This window comes from Stegodyphus dumicola, chromosome 9 (genome assembly GCF_044657685.1).
Source record: "Stegodyphus dumicola isolate Sdum_Otavi_A_Nest chromosome 9, ASM4465768v1".
Taxonomy (NCBI): Eukaryota; Metazoa; Arthropoda; class Arachnida; order Araneae; family Eresidae; genus Stegodyphus; species Stegodyphus dumicola.
The window spans coordinates 107694349-107714780 of NC_140776.1; the positions used below are offsets into that span (position 1 = coordinate 107694349).

At 28.0% G+C, this 20432-nt stretch overlaps 1 protein-coding gene across 3 annotated transcripts in view; it reads right to left on the reverse strand.

The window, feature by feature from the left end:
* The window catches only part of LOC118196520 (phospholipid-transporting ATPase ABCA1-like), a 416944-nt gene that overhangs the window by 231429 nt on the left and 165083 nt on the right, over positions 1-20432 (reverse strand). For all 3 annotated transcript variants that reach the window (XM_085823882.1, XM_085823879.1, XM_085823880.1), the window contains exons 15-16: positions 3607-3783; positions 1559-1781 (exon numbers count right to left, since the gene is read on the reverse strand). In XM_085823882.1, the coding sequence (XP_085680008.1) occupies positions 1559-1781; positions 3607-3783 (400 nt within the window). The remainder of the gene's footprint in view (positions 1-1558; positions 1782-3606; positions 3784-20432) is intronic.

Here is a 20432-nt window from a genome sequence, read left to right on the forward strand (position 1 = left end):
ATAATAGCAAATCACAAAAGAGTATCATTGAATGACATATCATAAAAGAGTATCATTGAATTGCATTCAAAGAGGAAAAAAATCAACCTTCAATTATTATATATATATGTATATATATATGATATAATAAAAGCAAGGAAAAGACAGGAGCAGGTTGATGCGGACTTAGATCCACATTGAAGAATTCTAATTGCGTAGTATGTTAATATGTTGACTTGGTAATAGCTAAAGAACTTGGCAGTTGAGGCGTTTTTAATTCCATTTTTATTTTCCAGCTGACAATTGTGGCCACAATCACTGTAGCATTAGTCCTGCCTTTTTACTGAACATTTACATTTTTGATATTATTGCAAAAGCAAGCAAGAAAGTGAAGTTACATCTTAGCAGGGTAGAGAGCGAAGCTGAAGTGGGTAGTTATGCAAGATGGAATCAAATGGAAAGAAAAGTTTTGGTTTGAGTTAAAAGTTTCAGTTCACAATTATTACGTCATCAGTGCTGCGCAGGCCAGGAGGAAGCAGTTTCAAAGATGGCTTTTCTAATACTGTGAAATTGTAGAAAATAATAATAAATCATAAAGTAATGATTAATTGTAAAGTAAATAATACTGTTTGATTGTAAATATTACAAATTAATTTGCAAAAAGTGTTTTTTTTTTTTTTTTTTTTTGTAATTTTTCTAATTGTTTGTTTAATTCCTAATTTTCACTTTGTTTTTAACTGCAATTCAACTGCAAATTTGAACTGAAGAGAGAGTCTGTCTGTCTCTGAAAACCACATGGTTGGACTGTGTGTGTGGAGTTTGTGTCAATAAAACTCTTACATTATTTAATTTAGTTTTTGCTGATTTATTTTACTGTATCAGGATTATTATCAATATTCAATATTGGTTTAATCACTGAAATACCTTCTCTTCGGATATGGACATTTGATATCTCCAGGTCATAGATAACCTCGACATAACTATAGGGGCTGGAGAAGTGTATAAAATATTAGAATTTGCAATTTTTTTTCAAAATTGGTTTTTCAAATTCAAAAGTGCCAAAATAGAAGCACTTGTGTAATTTAAACAATTTTTATATTTGGAAGTATATATCTATAATCAACAGTTCTGAAAATAAAGAGTGCATAAATGTTCTTGTAGATGGTTCTAAATCCTTCTCTATGAGTACTTAAGATTTAAAATCATCAATATAATACATGTTTCATATTTCATAAAAAACTTAACACTTCAAATTTATTAAAAATTACAGATATTAAAGTTTTGTTTTTTGTATGTATCTGCATGTCTACATACACATGTTTCTGATGTTAGCATGAACCCATCATACCAAAAACAATTTTTGAAATTTAAAAAAAAAATTACTATAAGCAGTAGCATTTCTTAACATCATATAAAAAGCTTTATCACAACACACATTTCTATAAATGGTGACTAAATTATACAATTCATAAATTTATAGTTAAATTTTCCTTTTTACATTATCTGTTAAATAATGTAGTATAATCAGCGATGCAAAATTTAAAAAAAAAAAAAAAAAAAAATTCATTTATGTACTTACTACTAGAATTAGCATTAGTAAAACACAACTAGCTGCCATGCTGAGGATTGATTTAATGAACCATGCCAGCCATAGTACACCATTGTTCAGACCCATGACTTTCATCACTTCTTTTAAACGGTGTTCCTTTTCATAAACAATAGATTTAATTATCATTGAACTAGTATATACCCATGACAATACCATAAACAGAGGGAATGTTCTTGATAGGGCCATTATAAACCTAAAATTAAATAGAATGAGATAATTGATTAAACAATTTTTGTAGTGCAATATGTGTTTATTCTGCGAATAGCAATCTGAAAAAATTTAAATCATAATCTGACACTTTAGAGGGGTTTTTACCATTAAGTGACTAAAAGTAATATCAACTGATAAAACTAAGTCTCCATCTTTAATAAAATATTTTTTTTTCTCTTCTAAATTTGAAAGCATTGGCTTTGTTAGCACTTTTCCTTTTTACACATAAAATGACGTAAATAAGAAAATACTAAAAAAAAATATATTCCCATTTGAAAAACAAAAGAAAAAATATATGTACAGAATTCTAACCTATTCTATCTAACACTCTTAGACTTTATTTTGGATGCAGATCACTATATCCATAAGAAATTAGAGTTAGAAATTTTAACTGATACAGTGTAGAGTGTCAGAAACATATTTCACATGCAAGAACTAAAGTTAGAAATTTTGCAAGCAAAACACTATAGGACATTAGAAATACATACTCAACACATTTTAGTTATTACTTTAATGTACAAAATAAATACATTAAGTTTGAAAAATGTTATTAAGAGTATATATAAAATGATTAAGTTATTAGCTTTAGCTTTGTTACACAGAACAGCAAAGTTTTTCTTATACATAATATGAAAGATAAAAATTATTTGATGGTTTTTATATAGCATAAATGATTTTACGCCTTGTTTTTGACAAAAACTTCTAATCTTACCTAAAACAGACAAAAAAACAACAACTAAGTAATAACAATAACATCTTTCTAAGATTTTAAAATAAGCATATTTGGTAAAAAGTTTTTTAAAAACGTGTAATAGTAACCCTCCCTACCCAAAAAAGCATTAAAGTTAATTACACATACTTTAAAGTTCTCAAAAAATCACAAAAATGAAATAAAATTAAAAAATAAGAGAAAACAAATAAAATGCCATCAACATAACAAAATAAAAAATTAAATTGAAATACACAGACATCTGTTGTTACACTGTCAGTTAATTTGAGTAAATACCATTTAGCCTCAAAATTTTAATATTAAACAACTTATATTCTGATCTCTTCAGGACAAAAATAACAAAATAATTCCCTTGTGAATATTGCAGTAGAACAATGAAGATTGTCAGAACAGTGGTCAAGCTCACTCAATTTGGTTCCAACAGAATAATAGAAGTATGACTGTAAAAGCAAATAAATACAAGTAGGCTGCATAACAACAGGTATTTCTAAATTATCTGATTTTCCCCTTTGGCGGTTTGACTGCTTTTTCAGGTGCTAACTGAAAGAAAGGGTTATGACTATGAATGATGTACAAAGGAATTCACAGCTGTAAAATCTGGGAAGTGAAATGGTCAAGTCAAATTGCAAAAGTGGGAAATTAGATATATGATTGTGAAATGCTTGTTGAAGTATAGCCATACTTGTATTTGCTTTTGCACCTTCCTCTTGGAGCTGAATTCTACTCACCAACTGTCTTGCCTGTGGTTTTTTGTGATCTACATTGCTCTGTCGCAGCACCTATCATACATCTTATTTGAATGAAGGCCTATAACTGAATTAGCCAAGAATCCATGGTGTACTAATTTCCTGATTCCTACCTTTTTGTGAATATGGTGATGCCACACATACCTATGAGCATTATGACAGGATTTCCAACTCAAATCAATAGATACACTATGTGCCATCTTACATATGGTGAAACTTTTATATATACATTAATTATGTTTGATTGCAGGACAAACAAATAACTTATTTCAGGGTAAAAAAAACTATTTCAAAACCCTTTTATATTTTAAATAAAATTTACAGCTGCTTACTGATCAAATATGTAGCAAGGGTACGGAAACTGCTGCAAATAAACACCAGTGTCAGCAGAGCGACCTGTTTGTTCCTTGATGATTGCATGTTCTATCATGTCTTGAAGATAAGCAAAGCCATAAGTTATATATTTCATGTCAATGCCCGGTCTTCTTCTTGGACCTGGCGTGTGAAATCTATTCAGTAGACAAAGAAAAATTAATTAAAATAAACCAATAGTGTTCACATTTAAGAAACACTAATGCACAAGTATGCAGCAGATTATGAAAGTATAATAATAAAGTGCATGTAATTAAGCAAGTCAAACTTAAAAGAAATTAAACATTTACTTGAAAAAAATAACTTTGTAAAATTTAATAACAAATATATGAGGAATTCTAAATAAAACAATTTATATATATATAATAAAAAAATATTAGTAATTTCAGTTTTGTCACATCTTAGTCAAACTTTAATGAGCATAGCATTGCTGTTGAGGAGAGGGGAATGCAGTAGAATTTGTAGTGCAGGGGTTCTCAAACAAGAAGGAATTTCAATCATAAATCTTTTTCAAATAATTTTCATCCTCTTTTATAATAAAATTATATTTAACATCTTGATTACTTAAATTTATGATACCAGAATTATCCACATACGAATATTAGCGATTTCATCTATTTTAATGAGTAAAAATATCGGTTTATCAAATGATTTTGAAATTATATTACATGATGGATTTATGTTATTAAATGAATAAATAACCTCAGTGGATTTTTCATTTACATAAGCTCTCTTTATCACAATGTATATAAATATTATTATTTCCATTATATATATGAGCAATGTATTCACATTCTGTCTCTGTTTCATCATTAGGAGCCCTATACATTTCTTTTTTAAATCCTATAATTTTATAAAAATTGCCATCTTTTAAACTAATTTCCCATCCCCTAGATATTCTTTGTCTTAATTCTACAATACCGGATTTTATTGCAGGATCACTTCCTAATAATTTCATCAAATATCCACTTAATTCTCTCATTGCATAATTACAATAAGGTACAATTATTTGTCTAGAATTATCAACACTGCTTATAGTAAACTTATTACAGTACAAAGTCCAAGATCTGGACATCCAATATCTGGAATGATCTAAAATCCGGACCTCAAAGCCACAAAATTTTTTTTGTATGCTTTACCCATGCACATTTGATTTTTTCTCCTATAATCAAACATGTGGAGAGTACAGATTCTTAATTTCACTTAGGCACTAAATAAAATACTCTTTATTGAAGAAGCAATCATTTAAGCATAAATTTGCGAGATGAATAATTTGGCTCCATAGCTGCGTATCTGCTTGGCATACATCTCAAGCTGAAACATTCTACATAGGAACATCGCTGATTTTTTTATCTACTAGTATTTTATATCCCTGATGCCGACCTAGCGAAAAATTATTTATAATATTTTGCATGTTTATCAATACATCATAACTTGAGTAATGACTCATGCAGTGATGTCTAAACTTTTTTTTGTATATATTAGTAATTGAATAACAAGAGTATGGCAACATTTTATGCTGACATTACGCTTGGCGATGATTACAATTTAAATGTGCAAAGAAATGTTGGCAAGGAAAAATTCAACAAAAATTTCTTTTCATAAGCTAAAAATAGATTAACACGTCTGATATTGTACATTTTGTTAAAGAAACTCATAGACCAAAAGATTACATTTAGAGCTATTTGAATTAAGAATAATCGATATGTTATTCACATAAACCCAGAACAAGCATCAGAGAACAAGCTCGTATCTAATTTGATCTAGCTTATTATTTTTTACAGACTGTTATTACAACAATTTTATGAAAATTAAAGCCTAACTTCTGGTGCCTAACTTTTAGGCTTTAATTTTCATAAAATTTCATAAAATTGTTGAAAGGAGTTTCTAATTCTGGAGCTGCTAATAGGATCTACAAAGCGAAAGCATGTTTCTATGTCCATTAAACAAAAAGTGGAATTGCTGCAAAAAATGGATAAAGGCATATCCATCTCAAAATTATGCGAGGAGTATGGCACTATAAAGTCAACATAAGGTAAAAAAAAAAAACTTTTTGAATTTTTTGTGGATTCCGACACACCCCACTCACAATGAATAATAGAAAAATTGTTCGTTACGCTAAAAGTGACGATCATGAGAAAGTGATGATTGAATGGGTTAGGCAGTGTCGCAGCAAGGATGTGCCATTGACAAGTCCAATAAGCCATTAAAGCACCAGAGGTGATAAGTTGTTTTATATATATTATAAGTCTCAGTAGATGCAAAGAATAAGTTTTATTTGATGGTGTTGATGGTTACTTGATGGGTGTTGGATGATGGTTCTCCACACAAAGGATTTGCCGATTGGATCCCCTAAAATCCCCAGTCGCCCTTTAAAAGGGGGAGTATATAAGGTATTTCTCCCACCTTCTAGGCAACCCTTTGTGATGTAGTGGTTTTCACACTAGTAGCGGTATTCCAGAGGTCCGCGGTTCGATTCCCGGCGAAGCATTGTTAATTTTTTAATCTTTCTTGCTTTCAAAAATACCTAATGTTTCTACAAACCTTTCAAATATTTTGGCTATTTTATATTGATTTCCTTCTCTTTAATTGTCGATATTTTCTGACAATAATTAGAAATTTGTCTCACTATGCAAACCAATGTTCTCGCTAGTTTCTGTGTGCTTTATCTCCTAACTTGTCAACCTCTCGACAATGTACCTATGAGGGTTTACTTGACCTGGTAAAAATTAAATAGTTCCCCCTCCCTGATAGACGTGTAGCAAATTATCACTGTATCTGAAAGTAATTACAATATCAGACAAAGAACTTAGAACATAAAGGCATGCTCAAATGCTAAGTCAATTATAAGCTCACGGTGGCATAATTAAACAAGAACAGTCAAATTCAAACTAAAAATGTGGACTAGTGGTCAAAGATAATACAATTTAATTTTAATTTAATCTAGCTCAGTAACTCTATCATATGAGGAAACAGAAATGGGAAGTTATAGTAAAGGCTGAAATGATAAACAATCTGGTAATTTACATAATAACTGCACATATCTTTGAAGAATAATTTTCTTTATGTATTCGGTTTCTTTCTTCAGCGTGCTTCCTTTTAATTTTAGAATTTTTGGATTTCTGTTATTCTAAAAAACACTAAATGCATTTAGAATGTGCAGAAAAAGCGGCTAATTTTATTTCTTTAGTAATATGAACATTCAGAAGAAATATGAAATATATATGGTAAAGGCTGGTTACAGAGCTGGTCTGGTAGAATTTTTAGAATTTAGTGACACACAGAACGAAATCTAGAAATGGCAAAACTTTTAGAATTTAGAGCAGGCATTGGAAGCAGAATTTAGATAGGCACTAGGCAGCAGAATTTAGGATACACAGAGATTGCATCAGGTGGGAAAATGCATAGCACCAGCTTTGTGTACGATGCATTTAGACATATTATATGAATCTTTTAAATTGTTAAGTTTTCAATTTCTTTATTAATAAAAAAATTTCTTTCTATAATGCCTGCCAAAGTGATAAGATTAGAAGCATTTTTGATATTTTCCACGCTTTTGTCTAGTGAAAAGTAGAGAAAGTAAAAGGAAGATAAACATGTTAAGAAAAAAGATTCTACTATCAGGAGTAAAACATTCAAATATTATGTTTCCATTGTTCTTCCAGACGTTCTCCAAAAAGTAAGAAATTCATCGCAAACTTTCTGTAAAATGCATCCATTACGTGTTGATATGTTGATACCATGGAGACATTTTTCATTTTGTCACATATTTCTCGAATCTTCTAGAATCGTGGGTCTATAAACCTTGCCTTCAAATCCTTCTAAACTTTCCATGCTGCAATGTCAAAAATACTAAAGAAAAATTATCCCAACCAATTCTGTAACAGCAAAAAGCCAAAAATATTTTGAAAAAAAGGAAGGAAAAAGTGTAAAATTAATTTTATAGAGAAAACTGATGCATATTCTGAGAATTTTGAATAATCTGAGATAATTACATGGGAAAAAAGCTTACTATGAAAAAATTAAAAAGAAGATATTTTAATTAATAACACAGCTTATTTTGCTTTTACTAAGAGCTGTTTTGTAAATTATGCTTTATAGCTTGTTTATTTTCCAGATTTAAAACATTGTATAATAAGTTGCCAAAATGAAACTTTATAATATGACAGTGAAAAATAAAAATGTTTTACTTTAATGTTATTTTTTAAATATAATTCAAATATATAACCATTATTTTAATGAAATTTATCAATGTGATGATGTTTTAAAAAAATCGCCAAAAAATTCTCAGATCTCGGAATTAAAAATTTTCTATAGAAACTGATCTTAAAATTGCCAAAATGTTGACAAGTTGTCAAATTTAGAACCATTTAATAAAAGAATTCACAACCCCAAAAGCGAAAAGTTCTTTAAGAGCTCTTTATTAGAAAAAATGAATTTCAAAATGCTTATGTTTCACTTCCTGCTTAGAAACTCGAGTATCCCATCATTTATATTAGAAATAGAAACAAATTATAACCTATTCAAAAGAAAACCATATACATCAGTGAACTGCCAAAAATATTCCTCCAAAATGCTAATTCACATTCAAAATGGCAGTCGTAAAAACAGAGAGAAATTTCAGATGATTAAAATTAAGGACCTTCTACTGATTTTGGCCCAAATTAAGGACTTTTAAGGGCCAAAAATTGATTTTTAAAAAAATTAAGGACTTTTAAGGACCACACAAACCCTGTATTTTATATTTAGGTTTTTCTTTTTTATTTAAAAGGGTCTATATATAAATTGTTATAAAACTTTTATTTCGTTTTAAGGTTTAACAGTCTCTACAACTGTAATTTTTATAAATCTATGATATAAATTGCTGTTAAGTGTGGCAATACATCAATATATCTTTTAGTGTTGTTTGCATGTATATGTGTTATAATTTTTTCTTTAATAGTTCTATTAAATCACTCAGCTATCACATATTTTATTTCTTTTAGTGGTAAACCATTTTATGATATAGGCTTTAAATAAAAAAAATAAAAAAAAAAAAAAAAAACCTTCATACTAAAATATTAAAAAAGCATATTTAAAAGAAAATCCAGAATTTTTAAAATTCTTAGATAAATTTAAGAAAGAACAAACCAGAGGTATCTGGAGGTTTTCTACCTTTTATATTACCTATTTTAACATCATTAAGATTAGGAGCAGGAAGTGGGATAGGTTCTCATGGGGCTCAAAAAGGTTTAGGAAAAAGATCTGGAAGTCCCAAAAAAAAAAAAAAAAAAAAAAAACTCAGCCGAAAGGCCTTAAAAAAAAATTTGTGGCCAAAGACCCCATCAAACATGGGAATTTCAGAGCAAATGATTGAAGAAAATAAGATAAACAAAATAATAATAATAACAATAATAAAGATTTAGGGATGTTTTTAATATATTATTTATTACCTAAAAAGATTTAAAAAATTGAAAATGGAATAATTAATTTAGACACATCAAAAGGTCCTAAAACTCATTAGGTTTGTTATTATAATGATCCTAAATATGAATTTACTGAATATTTTTATCCTTTTGAATATAAACTAAGCAAAATTAAATTAAAAAGAAAAGTTTATTCCTGATAATATTAGAGAATTTCTTAATTTACCAAATAATGATCTTTTTAAAACATCCTACTTCGGTGAAATGTGGTTTATACTTATGAAACATATTTCTGAAAGAAATACAGGTATTTCACCAAAAAATGTACTTGCTTCCTTAATGGAATTTCCAAGCAAACATAATGAAAATTAAGTTCTTAGGCCATAAAAGAGATCTTAAATAAATGGATACAATTTTTTTCAAAGAATGCAGAATATGTGCAAGAATCGCTGTTTCTAGCTCTGAAGCTTCATTTTCTGGCAGCAGACTTAATCTGATTAGAATAAAACCAATAATATATGATAGTTGGGAGGATGAATTTTAATGTGATGCTAATACATGTGGTCTGTTTTATCTGCAGTTTGTCCAGCAAGCAATAACTGTGAAAGAGTTTCAAGTCATAAAAAATATTAAATTCAAAGGAATTGATTTTCCTGTTTCATTAGACAAAATATCAAAATTTTTAAAACTAAATAATGTATCTAATAATGCATATTGTTATGAAAAAACAACTTATAGTATCAGTATACAGTAAAAATAAATTAGAAAAACATATAAGCTTATATATAAAAAATCATTATCACTGGCTAAAAAGTATGTCTACATTATTAAGAAGTCCAATGGGAGATTATCAAATATATTGGTGTGATAGATGTTTATTAGATTTACATTTAAGTAAAAAATTAAAAGAACATGAAAATATTGTAAAACCCCCTGTAAAGTTATAATGCTTATAATATCGGAAGACTGAGACTTTATAATTTAACAGAGGATGATATAGAAAATGAATTGTATTAATCAATTCTAAAAGACACATATAATGTTAGTGATGGAAAAATTAATAAAACAGAATTAAAATTGAATAAAAATTCTTATACACTTCTATATCAAAAATATAATGAAGGTGAATTCAGTAAATATAATAATGAGTACTTTAAACCTCCGATTTATTATAAGAGTGAAAAAAAATGTGAACATGCTAAAAAAGATACTATTAAAATTGAGATTTTTATTAAGGAAAAGAAGAAAAATATAAAGATATTATTAAATACATGATAGATTTTGATGAAAATCATTATAAAATTATTAATAAATGTAATATATGTAAGGAGACCAGATTTCGAAAATCGAAATTCAGAATGCTATATATGTCATTTTTTTAATATTTTTTTTACAAATAAATTATTTTATTATTACTGTTACTAAGGTGGAGGTGTTATGTAGGTCTACATATATAAATCAAAATGAATAGTTTTTTTTTAATTTTAATAGTGATATATAATATTTTTTGAATAATTAAAGAATAAATCTAAACGCAATATTTGTTTTTAAACAAAATAATAAATATGCAAATATTATAAGTTATTTTGTTGAAGTAGCCTTATATTTCTCTGAAGCATAAATATTTCTTAGAATATCTTCTTTTTTTGCTCTTCTTACCTTTAAAATATCCACTTTAAACTGAGTCTTATCACTAGTCCAAAACCTGTTCATAACGCTAAATACTCACTCAGCTGTAGCACTAGTGCGATGAAAATATAAGAAAAACTCTCGCAATTTTAAAACATTTAAACAAGAATATGGCTCTTATTTATATATACAGTTACTTTCATTCACCTTTGAACTGAGCACATCTTACGTTTTTTTTACCATTCCAAAATTTTTTCTTCCACGATATGTTGTTTAAACATATTCCTCATATATATCAACTTCCAATATTTTATAATTTTGGTAGCATGTTATTTATTAACAAAAAATTTCTTTCAACTTCACTACAAGAAGGTATTTCATTTAATATGATCCAGTTGTGTGTCTCCCTCTCCTGAAATACTTTTTTTGTTCATTTCTCCAAATAAGTAACAGCAGTCTGATAAAATGAAACAATAGCTTTCAAAATTCAATAACTTTGTATTGTGATACACCTCCATTCTCTTAAGTTTTACAGTCTTTTTTTTTTTTTTTTTTTTTTTATTGGAATGAAGTTATTCTCTATCTTGCTCAATGTTCAAGCTTTAAGAGCATCTGTTGAAGCAACTACATCAAATACAGATGTACATTACTGGTTTTCAATTATTGTAATAACTTTAGGAAATATTGAAACCAGAGTGTTAATAAATTATAGCCAAGCTTTTGAAAGTGAATTTTCAAAGAATTTAAAAATAAGCAAGGGACACTTTCCTTGAGAGTGAAAATAAACCTTCACTGATAAAAACATTTGGAGTACCTTTCAATGGCAAGAAGTAATGCTAACCATCTTGTCTGCGAATACTCTAATGTCACTGAAATATCTGTTTCTACAAAGCTGCAGGAATATTTTGGTGCATTTACTCTAATGGTCTAAAGTATGTCTTGAAAATAATCATTTCTATATCAAATGGCAAAACATCAGCTGATGTTTTTATAGTGTTACGGATGATATGGACTGCACATATGACTGCCATTAAACCATGGTTAAGGTTTCATTTCAGTTTAACAAAAACATTATTTTCTCAATGTTTTTCAGCTCCCCTGAAGTTAGACTTTGTATTATTGGCACAAAGACCAATAACTTTTTCTTTCAAATTATTTTCTTCAAGACAGGTGATTAAATAGTTGTTGATAATATGGATGTTTCACGAGGCAAGGATTTAAATTCTAAAATTTTTACTCTAACTCAATAAATCCTATCTATAAATCTAACAAGTATTATAAAAGTTATACAGTCAAAAGTCTTTAATCCGGAACTCAAAGCTACAAACTATCTGCGCATGCGTAAACGCATTATGCATTTACACATGCGCATAATACCTTTACGCATGTGCATATGGGTTTACGCGTGCGCATAATACATTTACGCATTTGCATTTAATGTATAACCGACGGTATAAGCTAAGCTAAAATTATCTTACAGTTAATCTTGCAGATTGCGTTGCTCCTTAATCTTCTAATTGGATCCGGCTTATTATTTCTTGCAGACTGTTAGAGCAATTTTATAAAAGTAAGTTTGAACTTCTGATTATCTGAAAAAGAATTTCTGATTCTGGAGCTGCCAAAGGATCTACAAAGCGAAAGCATGTTTCAATGTCCTTCAAACAAAAAGCGGAATTACTGCAAAAAATGGATAAAGGCATATCCTTTGTTTTTCTAACCATTCCAAAATCTGTTTATTAAGTTCATGCTGCTCTGCGGGGTAGGGGGGAACATCGCGGCGCGCAGTGAACTGAAAGTTGATCTGTCAGCACTATCCTTATCTTCAGGGCAGATGTTTTTATTTTAATCGGCTTATAATTCCTTACTAAATGTAGTATTTCATCTCGATGTACTCTGTCTGTGATATGATTTAAATCAAACTCCTCATCAGTATAAATATCTCAAATACACATCAAATAGTTTTCTGGTTGCAATTTTCTAATTTCGACTATGTGTAATGTATGCTTTATGCATGCGTGTGTTGAAAGAAATGTTTAATAAAGTAAACAAATAAATATTAAGCTCTTTTTTTTTTTTTTTTTTTTTTTTTTTTTTTTTTTTTTTTTTGTAAATTTTGATACCCTTTAGATTATAATTGCTCTTTATTTCATAAATTACGGTTTCATATTTTTAATTTTATAATTTCTGCATGCCATCTTACCAGATTTAAACTGATGATCTATAATTCGGAAAAACCGACAAAAAACCGATAATCTGGAATCACCGAAGTCCCGACAAGTCCGGATTAAAGACTTTTGACTGTATTTCCTTATGATTGGATGCATCAGTCAAGACTGAAATAAATGAACCCAAATCCAAATCATTGTGCAAAGCTATTAAAGGGTAAGGCAAGAAAACATTTAGTATTATTGCTTTGGCCTTGGCTTGCGCATACGTAAATTTAAGCTCAAATGCCACTTGAAGCAGTTTAGACATACAGTCTATAGACCTAAAATTATAGCTCTGGAAAATAGTATGGTATGAAATAGTACCTTTTACTGTAGCTAACCTTCTTCTCTATCACCCATTTTGTCCTGCATGAAGAAATTCTTTAATAACGAACTAGATGCAAGAGCAGCCTGACATTTTATGTTTATTACTATTTATATGAAGTTTAATATCTGTATGTTGATCGTGACTTATTGAAGATTCTGAAGAAATGCATTGCACCATAGATCAGAATCACTTTTAGTTTTTCAGTTCATGGGTATTCCTTCTGTAGGCCTTTGTTAAATGTATACTTTCTTTATTTAAATTCATTACTAAAAAAAGTCAACGGTACAAATAAATAATAAACTGCAGTAAAACATATCTCTAGCGCATATGTAATGCACCATTGATAAATAAAGAATAATATATATTTTTGCCAATCAGGAAATATCATTACATGCCATTACTTCGGCAGATTTTTAAAAAAAAATTTTAACCTATATGCAAAATCAAAATGATGATGGAGTAAAAATTTTACGATCTAAACGTGGCAAAAAGAAAGGTGATTTGAAGTGGATATATCTAAAATGAAGTTTCAGCAAATGACATAAGATTTTATTTTTAGATGCCGCATAAGAATGTGTAAGGGGATAATATATGCTAACAAATGCAATCCATTGTTAAATGGGAACGACCTGTTTATGCAGCCTGTAATAGCACACATCTCTTAACTTACGCTTGTATTCTCAGTTTGCAATTCGACAGTAATTAAATAAATATGTGCATTTAAACTTTTACGTTCTCACACTACTGTTTTTTGGACAATTTGGGACAAATGCTAGAAGTCTGAGACCAAAAAATAAGATTAAAAAAATCGGGACAGGAACTGAAAATTTGGGACTGCCCCAGGAAATGTTGGGATGTATGGTCACTTTACATATATGTGAAAAACGAATTTTTCAGAAGATAAAAAAAGTCATTGATCATTGTCATTTAACTGGAAAATACAGAGTGCCAGCACACAAAGGATATAATTTGAATTATAAAATTCCAAATTTTATACCTGACATAATTTATCCAGTTATGATGCACATTTGTTTATAAAATAACTTGAATTTGATAATTCTAGATCAAGTGTTACTTTTAGTACTGAAGGAAAATATATAACACATCACTCAGTTCATCAACATACTCTCCTTCAAGATTGATACATTCATTTCAATGCTCCTCTAGCTTTCCGATGCCTATTTTGTAAGATGATTTATCTTTGCTCTCAAAATAGGTCTTACCTTCGACGATCACCTCTTCATTTGAGCCAAATTCTTTTCCTTGAAGCTTCTTTTTGATGTCTACCCTAAATTGATCAAATGATGCCATATAATATTCCCTATTGACAGTTTTATCTTTCTCAAGATAGTTGATAAATAAAATACCATGTGCATCCCAAAATATGGATGCTATAAACCTTGCTAGCTGATTTTTTGATCGCTTTGGACGACTTTTATTGACTGCTGTCCACTCAGCTGACAATCGTTTTTATTCGGGTATGTAGTAGTAGATCCAAGTTTCATCCATTATCACATACTGATGCAAGAAATCTTTTTTATCTTGCTTGAACAGCTCCAAACGGCACTCTGAATCATCAAAGGGTTGTTTTTGGCCTGGTGTGAGCAGTGCCCACTTCGAAAGCAACTTATGAATGTTCAAATATTCGTGTAAAATTGTAAACACACTACCTTCTGATATCTTAAAGGTATCAGCTACCTCATGCAACTTCCCTTTACGGTCTTTTATAACTATTTTGTGGACTTATTTATGTTTTCTGGAACAACTACTAATTTTAGGCATCCAGTGCATTCAGCATCATTGATGTTTGTACAACCGCATTTAAATTCAGCATACCAATAACAGTTCATTTTCCTGGCACAGTCTCCACACTGCTTATTAAGCCACTGTTTTTTTTCAACAGTATTTTCCCCCATTAAAAAAACAATGTTTAATCAACACACAAAAATCTTTTTTATCCATTGTTTGAAAATTATGAAACTAGGGTCACTAAAACCACTGTAACCTGTAAATTAATTATCAGAATGTCATGAAATTTTGACATGTATCATTTGAAGGATGTCACTCTCCAGAAATCTTACGGGTCTGTCAACAGTGTTGCCATACATGTGTCAGACTACAGACTTTTCGAGTGATCTTTTGCTAAAAATTTTGGAAATTATTTAAAATTAAGTTTTATAGACTCATTTATGGCTAGAAACATAGATGATTTATCACAATTTTTAAGAAAATTACCAGACAGCACAAAAGAAAAATTAGCATAAAATGAATATTTGAAATCTGTGTTTAAAGAAACTGCAAAACTATTTTCCTGATAATACTGTATTCGATTTAATAATGAGAAAAGGTGTTTATCCTTATGACTATATGGATTTTGAAGAAAATATAAAGAAAATAAATTACCAACCCCAAAAGATTTTTATTGTTAAAAAATAAATACATTGATTAATACACTGAAAGAATGTGTTTTCACTAAATGAAAATGAAACCTTTCATATAAGTGATGATGATTATAATCATGCACAAATGTATGGAAAGCTTTTAAGATAAAAAATTTAGGAGAGTACTCAGAATTATATGTTAAAGCAGATGTCAGCAGTAATTTTTGAAAATTTTAGAGATGTTTGCTTAAAAATGTATAAATTAGCTCCTGCTTGGTATTTTACAACTCTTGGTTCATTTTGGGATGCAATGTTAAAAAAGACTGAAATTAAATTAGATTTGATAATTGATATCAATATTGTTTTAATGATAAAAAAAGGAAGAGATGGAGTATCATAATGCTGTAATAGATATGCAAAAGCAAATATTAAATATGTAAAAGAGTGTGATAATAATAAGGAATCTAATTATTTAATGTGTGTAGATGTTAATAATTTATATGGTTAGGCTATTGAGTCAATATTTACCTTATGGTGGATTTAGACAGGTAGAAGAAAATAAATATTCCCTATGTTATTAGAAAATTTGGATAAATATCCACAAAAATTTTACATAAAGATGTTGATTTACAATATTCAAAAGAATTACACAATTGTCAGAAAGATTTGCCTTTAGCACCAGAAAAGAAAATGTCTGATGGTTCTAAACAAGAAAAGTTACTAACAATGTTGTATGATAAAATTCATTATATCATTCATTATAAAAGCTTGAAACAATATTTAGAAATGGTATTAAAAATGTATACAGAATGTAGAATTGAGACAAGCAGATTGGTTAAAAAAAATTTAAATACTCAAATGTGGAACAAAGCTACTAATGATTTTGAGAAAGAATTTTATGAATTAATGAATCTGGCTACATATGGAAAAACTATTGAAAATGTTAAAGAGAAAATTCATATAAGATTATGCACTACTTATGATCAGGTTAACAAATTGATCGCTAAACCAAATTTTAATGGCAGAACAATACTTGGAGAAAATATAGTAGCTGTTTAAATGAATTAAAAACAGATATAATAATAAATAAACCAATTTACACAGAAATGTACATTTTAGATTTATCACAATATTTAATGTATGATTTTCATTATAATGTGATAAAATCTAATTATAAAGACATCACATTCTTTATATGGATACATAATAGTTTAACATAGGAAACAGATAAATTTTAAAAATAAAAATTAAAAGAAAATTTTTAAAATATTAGGTAAAATAAAAGATGAAACTAAACAGAAAATATTTCTCGAATTTTGCAGAATTAAAATAAAAAATTTATACTAATATAACTGAATAGAATATAATTAAGAAATCAAAAGGATATTAATTTAGAAGTCAAACAACAAAAATCAGCATTATATTTGCAAATTTTCACAGGACTAGTTTCGATGGTTTTATTAGCCGTCATCCTCAGCTGCCAAAGAGGCAAAACATCTCCAGCTGAGGATGATGTTTTGGTAAAACCATTGAAACTAGTCCTGTGAAATTTGAAAATATAACGCTGATTTTTGTTTTTTGACTTCTAAATTAATATTTGTTTGGCGTGTTATTGTATCTTAAATTAAAAAGAGTTAAGAAATATATAGTTAAAACAGAATTATGTTCGAAGATTATAAAAACTGTTTATTCAATAAAAATTATCACTATAGAAACATGAATTTTATTCAACTGAAGTAAATAAATTTATCTAAAAAAAGATAATAAAAGAGTCATGTTATAAGATGGAATTCACACAAGTGCATCAGAAATTATTAAAATGTTTTAGCTCAACATTAGCCAAACAGAAGTAAATGGATAAGGTTAAAAAATTTTTAGTTTAATAACATACAATTTATCAGAAGAATTTATACAAAAATTTCAAGATAAAGTTGATTCAAAATATATTTCTGAATATCAGAAATTATCAGATATTGAAAAATTTTCGGATAAAGTTAATTGGAAGTGCATTTCTGAATATCAGAAACTAACAGAGAATTTGTAGAAAAAATTCAAAATAAGGTTGATCGGGGATTTATTTCTGAAAATCAAGAAGTACCTGAAGAATTTATTGAAAATTTTCAAGATAAGATTGATTTGGAATGTATATCTATAATTTATGATTTATCTGAAGAATTTAAAGAAAAATTACAACATAATGTTGACTGGGAATGTATTTCTAGGCATGAGAATTGATCAAATGATTTATAGGAAAATTACAACATAATGTTGACTGGGAATTTATTTCTAGGCATGACAATTGATTAAATAATTTTATAGAAAAATTTCAAGAAAGTTGAGTGGGAAGATATTTCTAAATGTCAGAAATAACAGAATAATTTAAAGAAATATTTCAAAACAAAGTCTGATGGAACTACATATCTAAGTATCAGAAGAATTTATAAAAACATTTCAAGATAAATTAATTAATTGGAATCATAATTAAGTTAATTGAAATCATATTTCTAAATGAAAAATGATAAATACTTTGATTACATAATAATGGAATAACTTTACATATTTTTCAAAGAAGACCACTTTGAAATCTTTTTAGTCTCATTTTGATATTTTTTTATTTTCAAGAGTGTAAAAAAATCCCTCTGTTTTATAATTATTTACGTCCCTCCCAGTAGGGGGTATCAAGATAGAAATCTTCAAAATATGCTATATTTATTAATTTTTGGTCCCATTTGGTATTCACCTTTTATTTTAAAAACTTGAGATTTTTTTAAAATTTTTTCCTGTAATTTTTTAGTGTCATATTTAAAAACACACATATTTATTACAAAAACTTGACATGTGACAGAGTTGTTTAGGTTTCAGCAACTGTGAGCCAGTTCAATCACTTTGATTCTATCTGTTATGTCTGATATTACATCTAATTCTAACAATCATGTACAATTAATTTTTATTACTCTTCATTAGCAAACATAAGCATCAAGTCTGGTGGAAGCATTCATCATTCACAGAAGCATTACATACTGTGCTACTGAAGAGTATTCACTAATCATTGTTGGCAAAATTTAAATAAATATGCTATATTTATTAATTTTTGGTCTCATTTGGTATTTACCCTTTATTTTAAAAACTTGAGATTTTTTTTTTTTAAATTTTATTTTTGTAATTTTTTAGAGTGTGTCATATTTAAAAAATATTTAAAAACACACATATTTATTACAAAAACTTGATATGTGATAGAATTGTTTAGGTTTCGGCAACTGTGAGCCAGTTCAATCACTTTGATTCTATCTGTTATGCCTGATATTACATCTAATTCTAACAATCATGTAGAATTAATTTTTATTACTTTTCATTAGCAAACATAAGCATCAAATCTGGTGGAAGCATTCACCATTCATCATTCACAGAAGTGTTACTTACTGTGCTACAAGCATTCACTAATCATTGTTGGCAAAATTTAAAGACTGTTAACATATTTTATTTGAAATGCACAAGATCCCAATCTTAAGCAAAATTTATTGTAAAAAAACTACGTGTAAATTTTACAAAAATAATTATTTAAGTCTGCAAATGCAAATTATTTTTATAAAAACAATTGTAACTGCAAACTTTCCATAATAATTAATCAGCTTTTCAATTATTTCAAAATTACATTAAATAAAAAAATTTTAAGTTAGGTTAGCTACACAGTTCAAGATAATCTGTTCCAGGAAAGTATGCTTTCATGGTGAATTTTGTATAGGGATATGGCTCATACTTACATAAAAGAAAGGATTAAAAAAAAATGTTATTAACTCTTTGAATGATACAGCCTTTTGAATCTGTACTGAAAGAACTGTATTGAAATATCCATTAGCTAAATTTGTACAATTCGTTATTTTAGTCTCAGTTTTTCATCCACTAGTTTAACATTTAGATCATTAAAAAAATAAGAAAACATAATTTTTTAAACCATAAGGTAATTTATGCCAAATGACAAATAAATCTCATGACCTGGATAAAGGTGGTCATATCTCTCAAGGAATTAATACATCGTATCTCATTAATAAAGACACACAAAAAAATTTTTTTACAATCATCTGCTTCTTTACAAATGATCAGAAGTGGGGAATGAGAATTATTGCTGAAAAAAACATTTAATTATCAAAAACTACAGCAGATGTGAGATTAAAATGCCAGACGTGCTTACAGGACTAACAGAAATACTATTTCATTGTAATCATCCCTTACAAAAATGTCTTATAAATGCTCTAGAAATTCCTATAGAACCTTATAGGTAATCTCCTGCAGAAATGGTTCACTATGAAATTCTAAAGATACTTTTATAAAGCTTTCACAAAGCAGAATTCTATAAAAATGTTGCTTTGCAAAATTATACAGAAATTTTATAAAGTCTTTATTGAATAGTATTCTATAAGAATTTACATGGTTTCAAAGTGTAATCAAAACAAATTTTTAGTTTTTGATGTACTACATGGGATAAACAACAGTGAAAATACATAACTTTTATTCATAAATGTTGGATTACTTTTGATTGATTTTTTTTTAATCTATCTCTAATATAATACAAAAATTTCTTTTTTAAAGCTTAAAATCAGTTTAAATCAGAATTCCATTATAATGCAAGCACAAAAAAGACATATGATTAAAATTACATAAAAATAATGTTTACAACAGTGTGATTGATTGACTGATTCTGATAAATGATATTTACTAATTATATATAAAAGCAATAACATAATTATTATATATGAACTATTCATGAATGATTGAATAATAATTCATAATGCTGTTTGTTAATAAATAAATACCAATAAAAATTGTGAAATCTTTGCT